This window comes from Anopheles gambiae, chromosome 2, assembly GCF_943734735.2.
Source record: "Anopheles gambiae chromosome 2, idAnoGambNW_F1_1, whole genome shotgun sequence".
Taxonomy (NCBI): Eukaryota; Metazoa; Arthropoda; class Insecta; order Diptera; family Culicidae; genus Anopheles; species Anopheles gambiae.
This window is the reverse complement of record NC_064601.1, coordinates 46,722,912-46,746,869: the sequence shown is the minus strand read 5'-3', so window position 1 is coordinate 46,746,869 and position 23,958 is coordinate 46,722,912. Positions and strand designations below refer to the sequence as shown.

The following is a 23,958-nucleotide window of genomic DNA, read 5'->3' as shown; positions in this document are numbered from 1 at the left end:
AGAAAACGGTACTCTTAATGGAGTTTTTTTAACCACACATACACACACATACGTGTGTAGCACAAGCACAATTTATGAGTGAATTTATTTCACCTCTGGTCATTGCAACCTCCTCTGCTGTAGCTCGCCCCCTTCCAGTATCAAGGGGGACCTGGCTGGTCAAAAATGGGTTTGATTTATACGGGATACGTCGCCTTGCACATTCGAGCGATGAACATCTTCTTGCTTCTCCTCCTACCCTTCACACACATACGTCTCATTTGGAGCGTTACCTTGGATCTTTCTTATCCACCGATGGACTTCCTCATCTTTCGCGAGGCGCGGCCTAAAATGAAGTATCTTTTTCCATCGTCTTCGGTCGAGTGCGAAGAGGACAATCTAAACAAATTGTAACGAATTGTTCAATTGACGCCTAATCGAATCATGCGTGTGTGTGTATGCAGCGCGGCTTTTCTTTAACTTTTCCTTCATCATTTTTTTTTCTTCGAACGGACAGAGAAAGAAGATCAGCGAGAGCGATTGGATTAGTGATCGTAACCATATTTTTGGTCGATTGCTATTTCAAGGTTTCTGTGTTCGCCTAAACTGTATACCACGATCGTTTAAGGGGTTGATTATAAAAAGTATTATTTTTTTTTTTAGTTTTCGACGATCCCCAAATGTAGGTCAAAGTGTTTCCTTTTAATTGGCCCTTCCGCGTGCAGCGGTGCATGGGTGAAGATGCGTTTGTAAATTTTATTGGGTTCGAATTGCTCCCCAAAGGGGCAGCAGCGGGAGCATTATGTTGGCGATAGTGACGATCGAGGTTTAGCTAACGTTGATCCGAGGATGAGAGAAAGTGTTGTGAAGAAGGTAATCTTTTTTTTTGCCCAGTAAAATAGTGCATGAAAAGAAAGTAAGAAAAGCCGTTTTTCGTGCTGATTGGGTTATTTTAACAACATTTTAATAATAAACAAAATTTCATCTATTAACTTCAAAACGTCTGCCATGAGAGAACAAGCAGGAAATATTTGGATTCTGTAGAAAGAAGATTGCACAAAATTACCCCAATATTGCTCAACCCTTTTTTTTTGGACGACTCATGGGTAACGTCATTGGCTTAAACCCACTACACCGGGCTATTGTTAGCAGCAATATGGACGTGTTTTATTCTCAGCGATCCGGTTCCCCCGAAGCACGAGGAAACAAGATCTGCGCGAAACATTTCAACTCCACCGGTCAATGCGGGCGCTGGGGCCGGTACCCTTAGTCGTCATCCACTGAAAGCAGCTGGTAGACATTAAAAAGCGTTACAAAAGACGCGTAAATTAAGTACTAAAAATATGTTCTACCCCTGCCCTAGGAGTAGACAAATCCCCAATCATTTGCTAGGGAACGAAGGGCGAGTGGGGAGCGACGAACCCTGTCGGAGGACGGTTGTTCTTAAAAATAAAATGCGCGTTCCGGCAAATTCGCCAACGGGGGTCGGTCGGTAACGATTCTTAGGGGGCACCCACATCATACGTGTGTGTGCGTGTGTGTGTGTGCGTGTTTTGACAGTACATTCTTTGCGTTCCGACGAGTTCCAACACCGGGCGATTTATGTCATCGACCAGTCACGTTTCTGTCCGAAGTCGATTAACTTAGTGGTGTGTCGAGTGGGGGAACATACATGTGTATATCATCTCCCTACGTTGCGTGATCTAGTTGAGGGTTGCACCGAAAACGCAGATGTTATCAGAGTTGGGCATAGTCTGAAGGGTTTTGGGTGAATAATTTGTTGGGAATGAGGTCCGGATGTGTTCTAGAGGTCAGCGTCAGATTTTTAAGGCACGCTTGCATGAATATTTTTAAACGATTACTCATTCAGCGTGCAATGTCTGCGAGTGCGATTGTAAATGTTGTAAATTTTCATAAATCAGAAATTTCAATTCTCGTAGAAGTTAAAAAAAAAACAAACCAGTTTTTGTTGTACTTAATCATTAAGATTTTGTTCTCTGTTTGAAAACTTCAAAAAACACTGATTTATTCTAGATAACTGTGCAACATCATGTATCCATTTACCATGAGGAATCTTGGGGAACGAATGATTCAGGGTGTAGTGATCATGGAAACTTTATAAGAATTAGCGATGGGTAAATTTGGAGGCAGGCCAAGACCGCAAAGCGGTTGTAGCGCCGGATAAGTAAGTAAGTAAATTTGGCAAAAATCCGGAGTCGGCTCCGATTCGACTTCAATAATTTCGGAATCGACTCTGGAAGGTAGGTCCGCCCAGCATTATCCGGAGTCGTCCGGAGTCGTCCGGAGTCGTCTGGAGTCGACCGGAGTCGTTCGGAGTCGTTCGGAGTCAGAGTCGGAGTCGTCTCCGGACTCTGACTCCAGGCGGAACTAGTGGTTCAGATTTTGATGGAGTCGGAATCGGACTAACAATAGCCGGAGTCGTATCGGAGTAGTGGGTGCGCTCCAAAGAGCACATCACCAATATGAATATTTGTTCCGATCAATGCGAGGTGTTAAAAATCTTGGGGTAGGCTAATGTCTGAAGTTATGATAGTGCCTGTTAATGTTGAAATGTGTAATTGTTCATGTTGCTATCGTGATGTGCAATAAACTACTACTTACAGCCGCCAAAGAACTATTAAGTTGCTAATGATTCATTACTCTTTTGTGGATAATGATTTTACTGCTCTGAGGTAGCGGTTCAATTTTAAATGTTAACCTATTTTCTGTCATGCACTATTTAACTGCCATTCCAATACTGTTTCGATTGTTTCTTTAGAGATTTGGGCAAAGCAAATAAAACCTATTGCAATTGTATCTATAAAAAGACGACTATTTGGCCGATGGGGTCGACGTTTTATGTTTCCTGGTACGCTATTAGTAGGAAAATTTCACTGTGTGATTCATACTTCTAATAAGCTTTGCAGTACATTTGATTTGATCTTGTCTGTAGATGCTCACATATAGACATACATACACACACACGCTCGCTACCGATTTTATGTTACCGTGGTAAACCTTAATGTATCTCCAGTGCAAACGATGAGCTCCACTACACCGCCACGGGCCAGGAAGTGGGTTAGTAGTAATTGGTGCCGGGTTGTTTTCGTTTCGCTTTTACAATGCGCTATGATGATTAGCCTTGCTGATGTTTCGATTTGTGTGTTGGTTTTACCACTGCTTTAAGTCAGATCTGTACAAAATCACATTTGGACTTCCATGCGTTGGGGTGAGATGTTACTCAGCTCTTGCAATCCGCACAACCCTTTGCATTTTGAGTTTATAAAGTTGCTGCAACTTCAGCAGGAAATAAGTAGGCCACAATACACCTAATCTCAGGTACTTCATACGCGCAGTACCAGGAACCACCTTCGTCATCGACAGTAACTCACCTTCAGAACGCAAATCGTGTGAACGCATCGTCCGAAGATGTTTACCGGTTGAATTAAAGGTTTTTGTTGGACATTTGGGCGCTTCAAAAATTGTTAAAGGCAGCAGCCGCAGATGCCAGCTGTTGTTGGGCTATTGCCCACACCCATACCCATACACCCATGTAACAGGGTGGTTTTAATCTGCGCGCCACCATCTGCTGAAGCTAACTGTGCAATGGAACGGGGAAGCGCTCGCGCTAGAAAGCACACTGTAATCCATGAATCACTGTTTCCGCCACATCGTCCGGGGTGGGATTCTCGCGTTGTTTTTTTTTAAGTGGTAGATTCAAACTGTTTCGGCCTAGCTAGCGCCACAGATTGTGTGCCTGTAAGCTGACTATAGAACAGTTTTCGTTCGGTAATTATTGTGCAGAACTAAGCGGCTTGCGGTGGGGCATTATAACGCCTACTCAAATACGTAAGAAAGTGTGGCAGTTTTTGTTGGAATCTATTTGTATTGTTTTCCGGACAGACTTTGCTTAGTAATCATATTGTTTTATTTATTTTTTGGGTAAAATGAAAATAATAAGTATTCTAACAAACTTTTTTTCTCTCTATTCTCTTCCTTCAGCCTATCCCTATCACGCGTCTTCCCGTTCGAGCAGTCTTTGTCTGGACATCGCAAACTCATTATCAGCAGCTGCTGTTTCCCCTAGGATTTTCTACCAATAGTCCTCAACCGTATCACTTATAGTACGAGCGAGGTTACAAATTGCGGCGAATAATAATTAAACCATTCGTGTGTTTGTGTGTGTGTGTGTGTGTGTGTGTGTGTGTCCTGAGCCTGTTGATCGCACCACGGGCTGCGATCGGGCTACGACCTCGGTCGATGCATATGCTTTGCAAAAAGGAAAATAAAGAAGCAAAAAACACACACACACACACACACACACACAAGAAAGCAGCAATTTCAATCATACTAATCATGCAGCAAGTGTAAGGCGCTCCTTGGACCCGCGCAGATAACCCGGACGGCGCCCGCGAAGTGCAGCAGCCGCGACACAGAGGTCTTATCTCGCGACAGCTTCCGTCTTGAAACTGGAATTGCGTATGCAAGTGTATGTGTGGCTGCCATTGGCCGCAATGGGGATGGAAAAGAGGGGCCTGTGTCTTACTGTGCGTGCTGTTAAAACGCAGCTAAAACACAACAACGGGAAGTGTGCGTGGTGTGAAAAATGGCAACGAGTGTCATGAGAGTATACGTATATGTGTGTGTGCGTGTGTGTACTGTTGGCATCAAATCGAAAAAAACGCAGCTCTCCACCATGGCACCACGACTCGCGATAAGGAGAGAGTGTAACCAACTCAACCACACTGCGTACATGGACGGTGGTTATGTTTTTTTATGCTGAGACGATGGCCCTCTAGTTGGTGGTGAAGCGTGCGAATCAGTGAAAAACTGCCGAGAAACATCTCACATTGCTAACAGCCGTTTTGGCCGATACAAAGTTATGGACGCTGAAGAAACCTTACCTGAAACGTAACGCAAAGATCGAAGGACACAGGACACTTGACTGCGTTTTTTATCTGTTGGTGCGTTGAATTTTGGATTAGTGATGCATGTACATATAATGTTTAGCTGGTGTTTATTCGTTGGAAAACGATAAGCCTTTCTGTTGGTGTTTGGCCCCCTGCGCGATGTTTATTTCTAAATTACCGTCCGTTAAATTTGAGTTGTTAATAGAAATATGTTCATGTTCTCTCTTATTTTATCAGGCAGTGAAACAACAACAAAAAAGCACATTGGCTTAACTGAGAGTGTGTGTATGTGTGTGTGTATTTTTCTGTGTGCTGTGACAGCAAGAATCTCGTGTACAGAGTGTTGGTGGTTTTTACTGCAAGACCGTTGTGAAATAAGAGTCTGCAAAATGTGAGAATATCGCTTATCGTCGAACGTCGCAGAGCTGTAAATGTGTCGAGTGAGGTGGGCAGAAGAAAATGGTACCGTTTTCGATAAGGAATTGCTATGACACCAGCAACAAACCATTTCTTTCCTAATACATGATACAATAAGCCTTACCCGCGCGATCCTGCGGAAATAATCATCAAATCTATAGTAGTGTAAAAACAACACATACACAAAAAATGCTCAGTGTTCGTTGAAAAATGTTTGAATTTTATTATTAGAATTAGAAGTCTTTTAACAAATTATTGTTTAAATTCGGCAGAAACATGTTTTCATGCAATGTCGAATGTGTCAGAAATCTAATTTCAAAAATTAAAATGTATATCCGTACGAATTTTAGGAAATTGTATTTGTATCATGTATTAACAGGAAAATGGTCGTAAACTGCTTTAGGAGCAATGTAGTATAATTTATAAAAAAATATCAGCATTCTTCGCCACTTTTCTTTAAAGGTTCTGCTTTATTAGTGAATTTTTGTCCCAGATAGTTCGAGTGTTTGTGAGTGACCCAAGAGTAGAATTTTTAATGTGTGCTAAAGGATGCTAAAGGAAGATATATCCTTACGATCTAGAAGTGTACAGGTTGGACACAGTTGATCGTAAATTGCGCACGAGAAAGGAAGAAAGTAAAATAGAGAGAAGAGTGAGTTTTGTGCATTTAGTGTTCGAAGGCGTGTGAGGGTGTGAATGCGTGTGCCGATTGTGTGTAGAATGGCCCAAGGAGTTGACCACAAGTGAGTGTGCGTGTGTGTGTGTGTGTGTGTGTGAGTGAGTGTATGTGACCACCGTGTGCGTGCTGGTGTTTATGTTGTCTATGCTACCGCTGGCGGCTGCCGAATGGCGGCAGAAGCAGCAAAGGGAGCAGAATGAGCGGCGTCTACTGTAGCAGTTGCAGTTGGACAGCCCGCACTAGTAGCACAAGACGGCACCACACTACCGGCGACACTACCACCAGCAGCAGCAGCAGCAGCAGCAGAAGCAACAGCAGCAGCGGCAGCGGGTGCATCCACTGCCGGCTTCGTGGGCAGCCATCCTCCTCCCAGACAGTAGTGAAGCGGTTGATGCGATTGCAAGGGCTGCATCATCGATCGCTGCAATCGACAGCCATTGCAAGTACCAACGATACTACCACTATCACCAAGACCGACGACAGCATCAACAACAATAGCAACAACTTCTTCCATCAGCACCAGCACGAGCGTCGACGACACTAGCGGTCATGTCGCAGGATACTCTCGCGGACTGTTCCCGCTACATTCTGCAGGTGCGTATCGTATAATATATGATTTAGTAGTGATTTCGGTTGTGTTTCTTCTTCCTTGCCCAAGGATAGGATAAGGATTCATATACCAGTTTTATTTAGGCTTGACAGAATTATTTTTACCACGCAAGCGTATCGACAAATCTTGCTAGAGGGAGATAGTTTGGATAGGATTTGAAACCGTCCGGCTTTGTGAAAGCCGGCGCATTCAGAACAGAGGTATTATGGTGTATGAAAAATATTGGTTCATAGTAATGTTACTATTTATGGCTATTCTTATTTTACCTTCAGCCTTCTTTTGAAAGTTTAATGCTGATTTAAAAATAATGAAAATGCAATATATGATTATACAATTTCTACTGCTGCCCAATGTATACAAACGTCCAAAATTCGTACAAAACCCAAGCCCACTAGTGGTCAGGCCTTGACCGACAATGGTTGTTGAGCCAAAGAAGAAGAAGAAAATCTTAATTGAAATTATGAAGTATAATCTTATATGTTTATAGTTGTTGACCCTTTTAAAACGTCTTCTTATCCGTAATACTGTAAAATCGTAATACTGTAAATAAAACTTAACTATAGCTAAATGTTAACATTTCATTGCGAAATGTAAAGCATGTCACACATGCTCTAATATGGTTACTAAACATTTTTACACTATCGTACTCCAACTGCCGGTGTTGAGATAATCCAATTGTTTAACAATCTAATGTGCCATTTTAACGACCTACCCATCCTAGGTTACTGGCGAGCGGGTAATAACAATTGCTTGAATCCTCACTAGCAGCTGAATAGTTACTCTCACAGTTTACCAAAACAAAGCGTAACCCACGTGTACATGCTACACACTGCGAGCAGCTGAGTTTCAAAATGCAGCGTCTTGCTGCTCGTTGCCGATCTTTGGTTGGTACAAATTATCTCCCGATAGTTTTCACGTGTTCTAGCAACAACATTAGTCTGTTTTGTCGTTGCATAGGTGTACTAGAAGTTTACAATTCGCCTTTACGCCACACGCTTGATCCGTCGTCGTCGCCAGCTATTGGCTTTCTCGAACTCACAGCACCAAAATACGTCCCGGCGCCGTTTAATAATGATGTGTTTTGCTTTGCTTCGCTGGCGGATCTCAAATACCGATGCGTATCGTTTTATACGTTTGTTTGTTTTTCCTTCTAATCCCCCAATTAGCGCAATGGATGGACAACTTTCCTGCATGGCGCTTGCCAAAGGGACCTTTACACAGATACATACGCACACCCCAAACCCAGTGGGTGGGAAAATCGAATAAACAAGTACCAATAATAACACACCGGTATGTTTGTTTGGCTGAGCGGTTGTGCTGCATATGCAAAGGAACAGGGGATGGGAGGGGCAGGTTCTGAGCTGGCTGAGGGCGGAGAGTTAAAAAGGTAATAATAGTAACCACTCCGGGAAATATTTTGCCTGGAATCCGTTGGAGCGCCTACTAGCCGGGTGCACTTTCGTAAATCAATTATCCGTAATAACAAACCCGAATCCATTGCCAAGCACACAAATTCGCTGCTAGCAGCACCCGGACCTCCTCAATGGTTGGCCTGAAATATCAAGAAATGAATGATCCAGCTCTTACACACTGGCAGAGATTTCTTCATCCGATGCGTGTTGCTCAAGAAGTCGAGCTTGCAAGCGTTTGGATGTACGGGAAATTTAAGGGAATGGAACGGGAAGTAGGAACTGTAGGGAAGTAACTGAATCTAAGCACCGTAGGACGACCGGCTTTATTCAATCGGAGTTTATTTATAAATATCGAACGTCTCCTTCGCTAGAGTTTGCCCTCAAACGTACGCACCGAAACGTGAATGCATCGGAAATTCGTATAGAAAGAAAAGGAGCGATCCCCGTTTGGGCCTAGGGCTTTACGGAATTTACTCCTTTTCCAATGACCTTGAATCCGTTCTCGAACACAGATTTATGTTTATCTGGATGTTTGTGTGTATGCGTGAATGTACTACGATGTGCGCTGGAGCGGTTGCAATGAGATTATCAGCAAAAACAAACTACTCCTGCATCTAAAAATAAATGTTATGCCATCTTATGAAATGTCTTTTCGTGTACATGAGCTCTTCGTGATAAAAATAATAGATTTTTTTTGCCTTACGTCAAGAGCACCGTGGGGGATTCAGCTTAGATCAGCCTGATTTTCTATGACAGTAAATTCCGTTCACATTGTTGCATTTCAGCACAGTGTCATGCTTTGTTCTATACAAATCCCCTTGCGAGACCACCTTCCCTTTCCTGTAAACGTATTGCAGTGTCGTCCAATTAATTCTAAATCACTGCAATGGTAAATATCATCGCTGCAAGCGCGCGTTTGTCTTATCTGCACGAGATATCTTCACGACCGCGAGTACCGGTGCAGCATTGATCCGCAGCTCTAGTTCCCGTCTATTAAGGGCACTCCCGAGAAGCGTTCAATAAAAGCTAAACACGTAACGCCAGCCGTCCAGGGGAGGGGAGGTACGGCCTCCAAAAACAAGCCACAAGCCTGTGACTCACTGCACTAGCCTGTATCGTGCAGAGGTCTTTGAAGACTTTGCCAGTTGTGGAGTCGGCTCCGCAACTCTGTGACCGTCTGTTTCTCTTAGTTCATCCGTCTCGATTGCGATTCTGCTGGACACACTTCAAACTTTGGCGAAGAATGAGCGGTACATCGATAGAGAAGGGGAAGGACATGTGAATGCTGTGACAATGGTCAAGCTAAAGGAAGAGCGACGGCCAGAGAGAGAGGGAGAGAACTATAGAGAAAGAGAGAACACCGTTTCCCGACCATTGGCAAACAGTGTATGCGAAAGGTCAAGATCGTAAAAAATAAAATAAAGTATATATAAAAGAGACACACGCACACATATTCCTCCAAACGCAAACGCACCGGACCGTGGCGCTGGAAGTCCGCCGATTGGCCTTGAAAAAGGCACTCACTTATTGGCTTTTGTAGTGTCTCTCCCTCTCGCTCTCTATGTCTTGGTGGTGGTTCGGGAGATACTCCGGGGAAGGATACTAAAACGTGGAACTCCCCCTCGCTCCTTCGCTTTCCTCAATCTCTTGCTACTATTACTATACCCCTCCTCTGTTGCGGACGCGGAGTGACCCTTCCCGTTCCCGTTCGATTGATAAGATAGACTCGCGTCGCGTTGTCGCGTGGTGTGGTTTTAGTCAGTCTCATGTTGGAGGTACAGCACGACCTTTCCTTTCCTTCGCGCGATTGCCTGTGCTGCCGATTGCTCACGATCTGCCTGAGCGAATGAGTGGACTGGACGGGCGAACAAGCGGAGTGGTGCCAAGATTATGGTCACATTAACGCTCGGAAGGAGGAAGAAGGTTTTACCGGACGGTCGAAGTGTTTGTATTGATCGAATGTTTAAAGATATCGGGGACTGTTTGTATCTTATTTTTGATTAGACTTTAGACTTAAGACTTTTCAGAAATTAAAAAGTTCAGTTTATACTGTGGTTCTATAGTAATTTGATATTTATTTTTTAAATTCAACCGGCCGTATGTGGTCTTCAGGAAGCGAGGCTACAAAAAAGGTATACAAAACTATTCACATGAACTTAAACGCAATAACGTAGATACGCAGATTCTAGCACTTGAACATGTCGCATATCAGTACGGAGGTCATACGATGTCACGATTGTACTCCTTTGGCCCAGCTAACTCGAAGGAAAAGTATATTTTTGTTTGAATTGTTAGCATTGTGTGAATGTGTGTGTTGCTATATATAGAGAAGCCTTTGTGACATTCGTCAATGCATCGTCAATTTTGGACACTGGTAGGCTGTACACAACATCAACATGTATCCTTTGCCGGAAACTCTAAATGAATGCTTTACCCAGCACTCGTATGTTGGAGGAAATTCATTCTCACGTCAGTGCGCGCATCATCATGACGTGTGCTCTGAGTGGTAAAGTTGCTATGTAACTTCAGACAGGCACAACAAAAAGCAGTAGGACCTTCTCGGTGAAGATGACATTCCAGTAGCAAGCACCACCACACTACATTCGCCGATCCACGAAATGTTTCCCATGTGAAAAGGACCGTCCCAAGTAGTAGTAACGTGTTTGGACGTGTTAGAAAGACTAGTTACGCGCATCACAATGCTGAGTTCCATTTGTATACGTGGTGTATGTTTGTATGTTTATATGCATCCTGCATGGAAGCAGATGTCACCTCAGATGCATTCTGGGAGATGTGTTGGACAGTTTTACCTCACTTCGTTTACTCAACTACCATGGTTATGGTTTTATCACACGATACAGAAATTAAATATTGAATATATCGAATAAACATGACTATTTTTTGTCCATGTGTCATTTCTATCTGTCTATAAACGTCTTTAATTGTAGTCCCATACTTTTGGATTGATAATATGTATACTTAACTTGTGGATAACACTAACTTCAATCAAAGATGTTTTTAAATAATGAAATGACTTTTTTATTCTAATTATCATGTACGAAAACAATTTTACTTAGATGTTGCTGGGTTTGATGTCTAAGAATGTAACATACAGTATTGGAACATGCAATCTTTGTGTTTCGTAACGGCTTGGATTATCTAAGCTATCAGTTATCAGATAATTATATAGAATAACAAGAGTACCAGGGCATCGGAAAGCAATCATTCGATTTTTGGTAATTCAATGTACATTAGACATTAAGATAATGTGGTATGATGTTATTATTTAGAGCTATGCATAGATCTGTAGGAATTAATTCTCATTTTGTATACCTCTACTTGGTCGCTTAGGATCGTTCGAGTTATAGCCATGCAGGAGCAAACCGGAGATCGTACGACGCTCCACAGTCAGAGTGTTGCCACATGTGTATGACTCATGGTGTGTATTAGGCGAACAATCGACACTGTTCATAGATCGAAGCAACATTATTGGCCTGGAGCGTCAATACGCTGTTGTTCTCTATTCTGCTACGTTTTTACCACCACCGTCTGGTCTGTTCAAGTCATCCGCTCAAGTACCAGTGCTTCTTACACATCACAAGCTCTCCGGGCAGTGTTGGGAAACGCTGCTCGCGCAACTACCACTGCCATGCAGAATGATCCACATCCTGAAGGCATCAGTTGTTGTTACCTTTGCGCTTTTGCACAACACCACAGTACTGCTCACTATCACTGGATGTCATTGTTTGGCGCACATCAAATGTTGCTGCAAAACGACTGCACAGCCAATCGATCCCGGGGCGATGTTCCTAACCGTGATGTGGTGAACACCTGCCCTTTAGATTATCGAATGTTGTTGTTGTGCCACAGGTGCCACAAGTTGACCGAGAACCGTAACCTCGTAGGCTCGCGGTAAGAAAATCCATATCAGACAGCCAGTGTGCTGCATGGCCGATAAGCGGTCGGCAGTGTTTGCGCCCCGAAGACTTCCAAAGCCTTCCTTATCTGTGTCAGCCCTGGTATGTGCGTATGCGATTGATTGATAAGCGATCGTGTGTCGGAGTTTGCCACTTTATGAATCAGGTCCCGCAAATCGGCAACGAGTTTCATTGCGTGTGTGTGAGTATGAGACACACACCTCAACGGACGTACAGGCTGTTCACTTGCCCAGTAGGTTAGCTTTAGGCTAGTTAGGTTCACGTATCTCGGTTTGGAGGGTGTCCCTCTGTGTCACACTCCGGTTGGCAGTGAGCTATTGTTAGAAGAAGGTGTGTGTTATTATCGATTCGCTGTGCTGCTGGGTGCTTTAGAAGCGCAGGTAGTTTCGCTCTAGCCTCTTGGAGTCGACCAGAGGGGCTAGGCCATTTAGTAGTTTAGCCTGCTCGTAGATACGCGAGCGCGTGCCACACGACTGTTTACGAGCCGGCTCTGGCACATGAAGGAAAAATCGTGCTTCGTGCTGAATGCAATAAAGTGGTGTGTGCGGACAGAAGATTGGTTGAAATCTGATTTTACACCAATCATTTCCATGTGCAGTTCCATCTACTAGTGACGATTTGTGGTGCAATGATACAGACAAGCGGCGGATGCCTCTCTATTGCCGTGTGAATGTGCGCGAAGTTGTGGTGTAGTATCTCAAGCGCAGCTGTGCTGTAGTAGCGCTAGAACGACGCGCAGAAAGCACACTTGCGCGAAACGCCTCAAGATCTACGATCGCTCGCGCTTGGGTACTTACTCACAGCGCCTCTCCGGCAGTGAAAATTATGACTGAAAAATCGATTTGTGCCCACTACCATACTCCCCCTTGGTTGGAAATTGTTCTACTCAGCTTCGGATGCCACTTGGACGCGCTTGTTCGTTTCCAGGGCACGAGCTGGCACGAGCTCGGGTTAGCTCTCCAGCGCTAATTCTTCGGCGATGATCGTTCACAGATCGGCGCACTAAGCATTGCGGGACTCAGGCCCTGTCTATTACCGATTACTAGTTACGATTGAACGGTTAAAGTGAACAGTACTGGAGTGTGGTATTTTTTGCTCGTTGCTACATATAACCCCACGATCCGATACCGAAACAGACATGTGATTGAAGTTTGCACTCGAGAGTCGTTGATAAGAAAAAAGTGTGTGTTGGTTGGTGAGTGTGCTTTATCAACAACGCCAACCGTTGCGAGTGTCTGGTGGAGTGGAAACGGTGGGACCAATTGGAGTTGGCGATAAATTCAAGGTTAGCTGAAAGGTGGCTGCCTTAGTACAGTGGTCAATCGATAAGCAGCGCTAAAGTTAGGAAAATGAAGTAATTTTTTGTTTGTTATTGTTTAGAGTGCATGTGATTGATTTGAGGGCATTAATTTGTTTGCCTTGTTTTTGGCACAAAGTGTGGTAGAACGTGGTTATTTTTTGGGATTGCCACCTATTGTTTAGTTATTTCAACGGTAAGAACCGGGGTGACAAGTGTTACTTTACAACCGATCAACGTCTAAACGTCTTCGGAGTTTAATTGCTAGTCCTTAAAAGTGTGCAAGGGAATTGGTTTGTAAAAATCAAATGATCTCGTGCTCCTTCCCATTCCAACCGTTTCATTAGTGGTCACTTGTGCATGTTTGTAGTGAGGTATTAATGCCAAAGTGAGTGTGGCGTTCTAGGTATAGCCTTCCATCGTATTGTGTGGAGTGAGATTCGATGTAAATAATTTGCATTTCCTGTGCTCACGCGAATCGCCGGAAATGTGCAGGAAGATTGATCCACCGGAACCGGCAACACTGGTAATGCTGGTTAGCCGGCAGGAGGAGGTTGTCGCAATCTAAACGATGGGAAAGTATCGATCCGATCATTTCCATGCCAATTCGAAGTGTGCACGTGGTGTCGGGTGCAATATTTGAAATAGTATTGGCAGCGCACTTATGCGGTGTGTTCTTTCATTATTCTTTCAATGCTGTTCTTTCACAGTGAGTTTCGTGGTTTCTATCGGAGAGAAAAAGCTGCATTTTGTGTTGTGAATTAAGTGTGATATTTAAAGCCAAAATCCCTGCATAAGAAAGGGAATGTAGTCCAATGGGGTGAAGTGGCGGCATCACAATCAGCATCCATTGACCGATGAATCACTGGGTCGGCACCCAAACACCAATCCACCAACCAAAAAGATTGATACAGAGTCGCGTACAAAGTGTTCCGAAAAGCAAACAGCAGCATCCGCCGTATCCTGTTTAAGTAGTGGAAGTGATGCGATGGAGTTAAACGGAACACACACTGATTCTTCCGAATTGAGCAGCAAATATCGTCACCGAGACGAACTGACGATGGGAGCTGAAAGGAAAGAAAAAAGACGGTCGAAGATTTACTACGATGATTTTGTTACGCTCGATACGACCGTTATGCTGAAGGTAGGGAACAACAATCCTCTTAATTTTTAAGCGGACAAAGGTAAAGCAAGCACACTGTGGATGGAGGTTGCATGGTAATTGTGTAATTGCACTTCCTCCCCGAAGGAAGTAAGCTATGAATCATAGCAGTAAGCAATAATAACAATAATCGATATGACATCGTGTTGCGACGTGTTTTTGTTGTGCCGATGATGACGATGAGAATGAAGTTGATGTGATGTGAGAGGAGTGTGATAGTGATTAGGGCACACACACATTGCTAGCAATGCAAAAAGGGGAAGGTAGGAGGGAAATAGATACGATCCAAAGAATGATGTTGCCCGTTCGAGTGAAGCGCACCGAGGGGTGTGCGCTGATTAATCATTTCCGGCTTAAACGATGCGAAGGGTTCTGCGTTGTCGACTTGCCGGCGACGGATAGAACTGGTGCAATAATGGTGTGATGAAATAATTCAAATTGCGTAGATTAGAACCAAGAACATCACACAAAGTGCGAGCACACACACACACGATTAAGAGGCATGTGTGCCGATGAATTAAAACTTTATTGTTGTTTAGTCTAAAGCCATCCAACCAGTTTGCTGACCTAGTTAGCTAGGTTCATGAGGAGAGGCATTTTCTGCTTGTAATTAGGAAAGGAATAATTTATAAGTAAATTTTCCATTCCATTGATACCTTAAATATCATCTTGTCATCGTGACCTATGTATATGAGCTAGAAACAATATATTCCAAATCTAATGTAGCTTTGATCATTAACTTTTTTACCTTTTATGTTTCTCTCTTTCATTTTACATTGTCAAACTCCTAAAAATGTTTACCGTTTTGAAGAACATTCCGCGGCAATGGGGATTGTAATAGCACACACCTTTGAGACCTAGGTGTTTGTATGATATTTTTCATGAAAGCAAATCAGGTGTGTGATGGTAATTATGCGCAACGCTTTGATCGTTTCATCGATGTTCCAGATCGTTGCCAGACCGTGGATTTGTTTATCTTGGTTCCTCGACGTTTCTCGGGAGGTTTTGTTTTTCATTTTGAAATGCCTGTCTCGGTCGATATGCTAAATGCACGATTTGTGTACTTTTTGCTCATTGGCCTTCCATTTATTTTCCTTCTTCCCTTCGATCGATTTTTTTAGATCAGTTTTGTACTGTAAAACTTATAATTAATAGTGTATTTTAGTGGTGTGATGGATTATGAATTGGCATTTTTGTTTACAAAGTCTCTTCATATAACTTGTTTATGGATTAATCGTACTTTACCATAAGCAGCAGAGGATGTTTCCGTGTCTTCACCATCCTATGATTGGACCAATTCTGAACAACAATACACGCGTTTCAAGTTGTTCAATTAAGAGAGCGTTACAATAACATTGCACGCACTCACGCAAGAGTCTAGCATTCCGCGGTGCTTCCAAATAACCTGAGCTGAATGCCGTTAGCAGAGGCTGCGCCGCTGTTGCACTGCATTGGACCAATAGCGTCATCGTGTGCCTCTGCACCTTCGAACAACAACGGCAGCTGCTGCGCTTGCTGTCGTATCCGTATGTAGGCTGATCCATTCGACAGTTGCGCCAATAATGATTGATTACTGGAACCGGTTGGCGAAAGCGAAGTGGTGCGCTAGAAGTCGACGATAACCTATAGAAGGTGGTGGCGGGCAGCAAACGAATGAATGAACGAATGGCGTTGATCCGATCTCCCTTTTTTGCTTATTACAGGCAGAACAACATGCACGCAACCCAACTCTTCTTGTCCTGTCCGTTCTTGGGTGATGCATTTGTTCAGTTGTGGTTTTAAAATATAAATAAGTTGTAATTTAAGAGAAATGTTGGATTGAATGCAGCTTGGCAATTAGATTTTTTTATGTGCAATCTTTTGTGCTTGAAACGGTTTGGGTAAAACTACCAATAGTGGTGTGATTTGTATCGGTACTGATAATCCTTAATTAATTTAATGATTGTCAAGGTTTCAAGAATGTAAATTCAAGAATGTTTTAACATATCACTATTGCAATGCGTTGTATCTTCAAAATCACAACCAAATTTACAAAAAAAAATCGTATTTTAATCAATAAGCCGTTGTACCTATAATAGTGATATGGTCCTATAGTGGTCGTATTGTGTTCCTATAGTGGTGGTAGTAAAAGAAACCTAACAAAGGGGCTCTTTCCGTTTTAAGTTCGTAGGCTGAAATTTCAGCCTGTCAGTTTTTTTGCATTGTATTGCAGTTTTCGAGCAGCTATCTAAGTGGGTATAATACACAGGTGGGCTTATTCCAAGGTGTATGTATTTAGAAGGCTGATTTTTACTGACCTATCCTGTCAAAAAGTGATGTTCAAATTTGGGTTAAAATAACATGTTATATGCCACCTGGACTAAACACACTTTGATTCTAGACTCCACCTTCTGATCTCTATAATGCACCTTGGGATAAATGAAAACACCACCTTGTTTTACCATTTTTTCGAAAAGGTGCTCGAATCTAATTCTAGCTTTGAGGCTAAAATAGTCTAGACTGAAAATCGCAGGCTAGTTTTGTGTGCAGTTTTGTATGGATTGTCTACATGATTTCAGCCTCCAACTGTCAAACTCCATATAAAAAAAAGCTAACTAGAGTCGTGGAGGGCCACAAAAACTTTATTTAATTCTAATGAAACTGAGTTTTAAAGTCAATAATATTAATATTGTTTTAATGAAAACAAGCATTTGTTAAATGCTAAATTTTTTCCTTTATTTTTCCGTCAGTCGTCTTCGGCTTATGGAAATATAATTTACTTACTTTTGGCTAATGCTAATGTAAGGCATTCGGAATTTTCCTTAGATTCGATCGTGAGGTTTCGGATATGCGTGGCCCGATCTAGCGTGTTGATGGGAAATACAAAATGTCCGTTTTCTTGATAAAAGTAGTAAAGTAGTATATTGTATGTACCGCAATTATCCGCAGTACGCAGTACTCGATGTACACCAATTCGCAGTACGCAATATTTCTGCTAATTTGACAGCTCCATGTGTTTTTTGAAAATGATTTAATTTTTTGCTCTTTTTTAAATTTACCATTGTTTATAAAGCAGGTCACATCGAATTTGTGCAAAAGATTCCTGTTTTTCAATAACAATATTTAATTCAAAATTCTGTTAGGATATTTTTCGATCAGCGAACCGGTAATATGAACTATTTTTCCATAGGAATCCGCTATACGCGAAAACTCGAAATACGCTATTGTGCTCGGTCCCGTACGATAGCGCATATCGGATAATGACTGCACTACAGGAACAGATACTGCTATAAAATGTATTATTTTTTTCAACACAGATGTTTTGACCAAAACCAAAAGATGTTTTGAAAAATAGGATCGTAATTCAAATCACCCTTTTTTATCACACCAACCAATATTACCTTTTCTAATATTTTTTCTATAATAGCCAAGGTGTGGTGCACCAGATCTGATACCACATCACCGTCAGATGATGGCATTCGACATGTTTGCACAGATGCTCAAGAAAAAACACGGTCGTGTTCGTTGTCTGCTGTATGCCATGGTGTGGAACATTCGTATCGCTAAATCTCAACTTCCACTTTGGCGGGCTGCCCAGTATTTGGGGCGGAAAACACCTGCTGCCCCTGTGTCACTCAATCATCTCATACGGTTTTAGGAACGGGGATGATACGGGACGTTGATAAAAAAGAGTTAAAATTCTTTAATTCTCTGAAGAAGATTGTCTTTCCTCTTCTTTTTCGGTGCCATCCACGAGCCCTTCCCATCGTTCGTTTCGGACACGGCAAAATGCTATTCAAAATTGAGAAATTCTAATTCTTCACACAGCTTGCGCGCTTGTGTGGCAAAGCCGGTTGGGGCAAGATCCACGGTGTGGGAAGGGGTAGACGATGGCATTAAATTAAAATCGTCTGACTGTGTTACCTCACAGTTGGCCATTGGCAGAAATTTGCCAAAAAAAAAAAAAATTATATATTTAAATCGTTGGATTCAAAATCAAACTGCTTACGGGTTGGCTTGTGGTCGATACGTTTATTGTCGTCAATTTGAGTGCCATATCCGGCACATGAAAACTTATCGTTTTTTTTTTTACTGTTATGCAATCTTCGATTTACTCCTGCGCTTTTTGTTCTGGAAGTAACAACATCCGATATATCGGAACTATGCAAAGTGTATGAGCATCAAACTGATAACGGATCTTTGAAAACGAGATCTACTTTCGTATGCTGCTGTAAATTATGCAGTTTTTTACAAATATCATCATGTCTAACTCTTTTTATGTTACTTCGTAGCTGTCCGTAGTAAAATGTGTGATAAAACAGCGATCAGCCGTGTACTAGTTTGGAATGTATCAGAATGTATTTTTACACGTGGAATGATCAACATGTTTTTTTTTCATATGCAAGAATTCGACGGCGTAGGTGGATAGGAATCCGGCCAGGGATCGTGTGAAACAGCAACTGAAACGTGTTTCGTCTCGAACATCTTAGTAGTAGTAGTTGTTGTTAATCGAGGATCAACGGGGGTACGTGAGCGGGATCGATGGAGGGTTGTGATGGTTGGCATCATGGGATGGAATGAAATTCTCAACCGAAATCCAAACCTTCATCCGTTGGTCCAACGGTCGTCGTGGTTAGTCGTTGGGAACCAGCGACACCTGAGACGAAAGACGAACACAACGAAGAAGCAGCCGTGTCTTAGACACGAACGGCAGCGGTTCGCGCACGTCTACTCGCTCTTCCCTCCCATACTTGACGTAGAATCGAGTTTGGCGCGCCGGTGCTAGTTTTCGAGCACTATATCAAACAAATATATGTACGCATAAATTTGCATTTTTTACCTATATGTGTTTGTTTGCAACGGCCGGCGTGCGCGCGAGCCGAGCGTTCTTGGACGCCGCCGCGTTTGATGGTGTATTAAATTCTTCGCTCACAACGAACGTTTGAATTCGTATTGACGAGCACACAGGGGGTGGTGTAGACGTTGATGGGTTTAGTGTTTTTTTTTTTTTACTTTATGTATGTGTGACCGCACTATGTGTAAGCCCGATGGGACAGCAAACGAATACAGTAGGTGGCAGCTGCTAGGATTTTTTGGCAGGTTTACATTTCTCAGACAGAGAGCTCGGCCACATATACAGGTCGGAGAAATGGATAATATTTGGTGTTTTTCTGTGTTTAATCGAACAAAGCTCATGTAAAAATGTGTAATACTATGTCTTGATTTGTTCAAAACACAAACAATGTGAAAAGATTGTACGTGGTGCAGAGTAACTTTCAGATTAACTGGTCATGTCCATTATATTCGTAATTCGTAATTCAGGGGTTCTCACAATTTTAGGACATCATCTTGCTTCTTTCTTATGTGAAACAAATTTTTTGTGATGGGAAGTGGACTCTATGGCATCTTTTTTGGACCGGCTCATTTGGAATCTAATAGGACTGTCCTAGATATGAAAACCCCTAAATAAACTGAACGCAACAGTGGGACATGGATAATAATTAAGTGATAATCAAAACTGTTGCATCGTAAATATGTTTCCATTCGTAAACATAAGCAAAATATATACCTCTTGTCTGTTTATTTAGAATGTCTATAATTTTCAGGACATTTTTTGTTTGTTTATTTTTATAGAGACTTTGAGCCGATGCAGGTCATGTTGTCGACCTGTTTCTTTGTACGTTTCCTTTTATGAGATAATTTCTTATTTTAAGTATGTGTGCGATGGAAACCTCCTAATTAATAAAACCAATCAGTCAGGAGCGAGATGGCGTTGGTAGGCTGCAACAAGACAGACGAACGCACACACGCGTATATTGCAACGGTATGAGTTTTTTTTCTACATCAGAACAGCATGATTCTACGTATGATCTGTGCGCAGATTTCGCCGTCCCCATCCCTAGTCTCTGCTGCTGGTCGGTTTGGTTACCATGCCGTAAAGTCCTTTATTCTTCTTTTCCCCAGGTCAAGGCTGTTGGTAGCAAACATCTCCCGTAACCAGCACTCGTATAATGCACACAGTTTACCAAATTTAGTAGCCAAAATGTGGAGTCCTTTGCCGACGACTTCTCGCAATCCATTTAGCGCGCCTACATGTGGTGTCTGGTCTGGTTTAAATGGTTTTGCTAAATGGAATTCATTCCGTCACTTCGTTCAGTTGTCTTCGCTCTCGTTCGTATTTCGTCTACGGATGACTCATCCCCTTTAGTGAGAGCAGCCTGTGTGCCGAAGTGGCACCCGAGCTTCAGGGAGTTGGTTGGGGCGTTTTCGTGACATCATTCACAGCTGGTGACGATGCTCTCCCTCTCTCCCTCGGGATGTTTGGAACCGATACAGTAGTATGCGCAATAGGGAGATGGTTGGGAGATGGTTTTATGCATTTACCCAATTAATGTTGATCGCAGCATGTCCATTCCATTGACCGTCTCGAATGATCTACCATTGCAGAAGTTTTAATATTATTTGGACACATTCCAGAGTTATAAGAACAAAAATTATAATTCTGAATGAAAAATTACAATTAGAATAATTTAGAAAGATTGGATCTTTTCCAGTTTGTAACTGAGAAGAAGGCAACAAGATAAACTTTGTCAATATGTGTTTGTATACTCGGTGTGAAATGATCTTTTCTTTGGATGTTATGTTCAATCGCCCTAAATACTAGAATGTACTTGAGCACCATAGTTCTTTCGATTTCTTTCGACACTCCAGATAATTTACAACAAAGCAAAAATCAAACCAAGCACGTCTTAGACCCATGAAGGCGAAATATCACTTTCAATTTCCACACTTCCGGTCTTGCCAAACGTGCCGCCAACGGTGTCTACAGCTAGAGCGCCTATCTCGCAATGGTTGCAACTGCGTAACGTGTATTTTTATCTTTTCCTTCTTCAATTCAAACGTGTGTGACCGCTCGCTTTCCCGTTGGGGGGGAGCCGTTTTGCGGGAGCCAGTTTCTATTGCGGCTTTCCTGCTGCCAGCGGCGTAATCTGAGGCCGGTTTAGAGTCGTTAGCATTTTAATGCGTTTTTTGCCTAATTTTTGCAACAACTTTTTCTAACCGCCACGAGCAGAGTGGCGATCAGCTGACCGATGGGGCAACTTCTTCGACGGAGATATGAACCCAGGACGGATGATGTTGGTCACGTTGAACTGCAATTCGAAAAGTGCATGGTCCCACTGTCTGATGCGTAGCGCTGCGCGACAGTATCAACCAGCCATACAGAGGGTCGACCTGATGAAGGGAGAATGTTGCTAATTTTCCTTACCCTAAGCACATGGTCCCGGAGTGTGATTGAGAAACGATTGAGAGCTCGAGGAAACGATTGAAAAGTGTTTGATAAATTATTTGTTAAGGCAAAGAATAGTTAAAGTTGCTATTCCAATATAAACAATATAACTCGTATTCAGAATCGTTACTGCTTCTGCTTCCTATCGCTGGAATTATTTGAGTCGTACAATATATATGTTTAAATTATAAGAAAACTGCTGAGGTATTCATAAACTGTTATTCGTTATCCGTATCCCTGTTATCGCTCTTTATACAAGCTGACTAGACATATTTGTACGTCGTAATATTCTGTCAGTACTCTTGTGTGAACTTTAGGGCGCGTCTATGCAATTGAATATCGGGCTTTTCCAGTAGTAATTTATATCAAGCTATCAGTTATATCCGATGTATGTATGCGATATACATTTGCTTTTTTACTTATTTATTTAACACTACGGATTTCACAAAACATGGTTGCAATGCTCATACATATTTTGCCCTTCCTTCCCTGTATCGAAACCCTTTTCCAACATTTAATCACCCGTTAACTTTCCCTTCTTCGGATACGAATGCCGTCGAGCTTTTTGCGTGGTCATCGGAAAGATTTTTCTTATCACGCCTTTTCCCGAGTGCAGCGAATGCATGCCCTTCCTCTTCATTTTCCCCCATGTCATTGCAATCGTGCGACCGTGCGTGCATTGACACATCTTCTTTCACTTGTATGTGGCTGTTTTTGTTTACTGCTTTTACTGTTTTTACACCATTGCATTTACTGCACATTAACCGATCCTAACTAACCTATACTTTGTTTTGTTTTCTCTTTCATTCGCTGTCCGTCGTTCGCGATGGAACGGAACAGGTCTACGTCGGTGCACTGTCCCTGCATTATGAGGCGCTTAGTGTGGAGGCATCCAAGCAGACCACGGCCGAGGAGATCGTTTCCTGCATCGTCGAACGGCTGGGACTAACGGTAAGCAGCATCTTTTTACGTAAAATGTCCCTCTAATGCAAGCGTACGAAGGTGTAGAATGTTTGTTTCAAAATAATAAAATAGTTGAAAATAAGGGTATTGCAGTCAACTTCCAGTGGCAGCACTCAAGTTTTAGATTTAAAATTTTTTTGTAATGTTATACTTAATGATGTTTTTTTTAAATGTTGTGCATAATTTTCAAGAGAATGTTACAAATTAATTTGATTGTATTTTCTCATGCAAAAATAATCGAAAAATATGGTTAGATCTTCTAGACAATTTAAACAAAGAATATTTGATTAGCATTTTTTTGCCTAGAAATGTAATGCTTATATTGAAATTTATTAGTTATGAACTATTAAGGCATTAGTTTCTAAGGCTGTATAAAAATGTTAAGATTTTAAATAGTTTAATTTGTATGAGATTGATGCACCGAAAAAAAGAAAGTAATGAATTTCGATCTTCGATTTTAACGCCCTATCTTAAGCAAGGTAAAACAAAACTCGTTAAAGGTTTGCACCCTCATTTGAAACTACCATTTAACTAACTTGTTTCATTTGCCGTCCAATGTGCCGTTCCAGGGAAACAACTATGAGCTGGCAGAAGTGGCCGGCGAGTGCAAGGAAAGGCGACTTTCCGCGCACGAAAAGCCCGTCTCCGTTATGCTGCTGTGGCCGATGCACTCGGAGAAAGATTTTCATAGGTAAGTTCATTGCAATACACAGAGAGGTGGACGTATGGAAGAGAGGAGGGGGGGGGGGGGCAGTACGAGTTTGTGCTGCATTGTCCGGACGGGCTGTTGTGCATCCGATGCAATTTATCAGCACCAGGTTTTGATGAAATGATGATTACGAGAGGGAAATATGTTACGGCCAGTGTGATAAAGAAAAACACGTCGGCCAAAGAAGGAAAGAAAAACCGTAGGACCGGAAGCACATTGCCATAGTCGAGGAAATGAATTTCACTTTTACTTTTACCTCACAAACGCTTGTCACACTAACTCGTTTAGCGGAAGGGATCTGAACAGAGAGAGAGCGAGCGAGAGTCCAACACTCTCGGCTCGGTTTGGTTTGGTATGAAGGAAAACGACACGTCGAGTTTCGATGATTAGGGGGAAATTGATTTCCCAACACACAACCATTGATTGCAAGAGTGTCCATCATAAAAGTCGTGCAATCAAACAAAGCTGTTTGGTCTCGGACAACGGAAAGTTTAAATTGAAAACTCTAATGTGATATCGATCGAACCGTAGCCGGGGCGTCGATGATGGTGCTGTTGGCGGTGATTCGATATTAATTTTGCTCGATTAAATTTTAATCATTCCCTTTTTTTAATG

The 23,958-nt window shown here is 42.3% G+C and overlaps 1 protein-coding gene across 42 annotated transcripts in view; it reads left to right on the top strand.

Moving 5' to 3' along the window:
* Positions 1-23,958, top strand: part of LOC1278822 (unconventional myosin-IXa) — a 61,115-nt gene that overhangs the window by 8,083 nt on the left and 29,074 nt on the right. For 5 of the 42 annotated variants that reach the window (XM_061651860.1, XM_061651857.1, XM_061651848.1 and 2 more), the window contains exons 2-5: positions 5,127-5,351; positions 5,769-6,579; positions 22,512-22,622; positions 23,204-23,325. In XM_061651860.1, the coding sequence (XP_061507844.1) occupies positions 6,535-6,579; positions 22,512-22,622; positions 23,204-23,325 (278 nt within the window). In that variant the 5' untranslated portion in view covers positions 5,127-5,351; positions 5,769-6,534. Of the gene's footprint in view, positions 1-3,981; positions 4,469-4,666; positions 4,944-5,126; positions 5,352-5,743; positions 6,580-12,160; positions 12,276-12,644; positions 14,387-22,511; positions 22,623-23,203; positions 23,326-23,958 lie in introns of those variants that run through there. The other 37 variants (XM_061651849.1, XM_061651854.1, XM_061651824.1 and 34 more) reach the window with 21 other exon arrangements.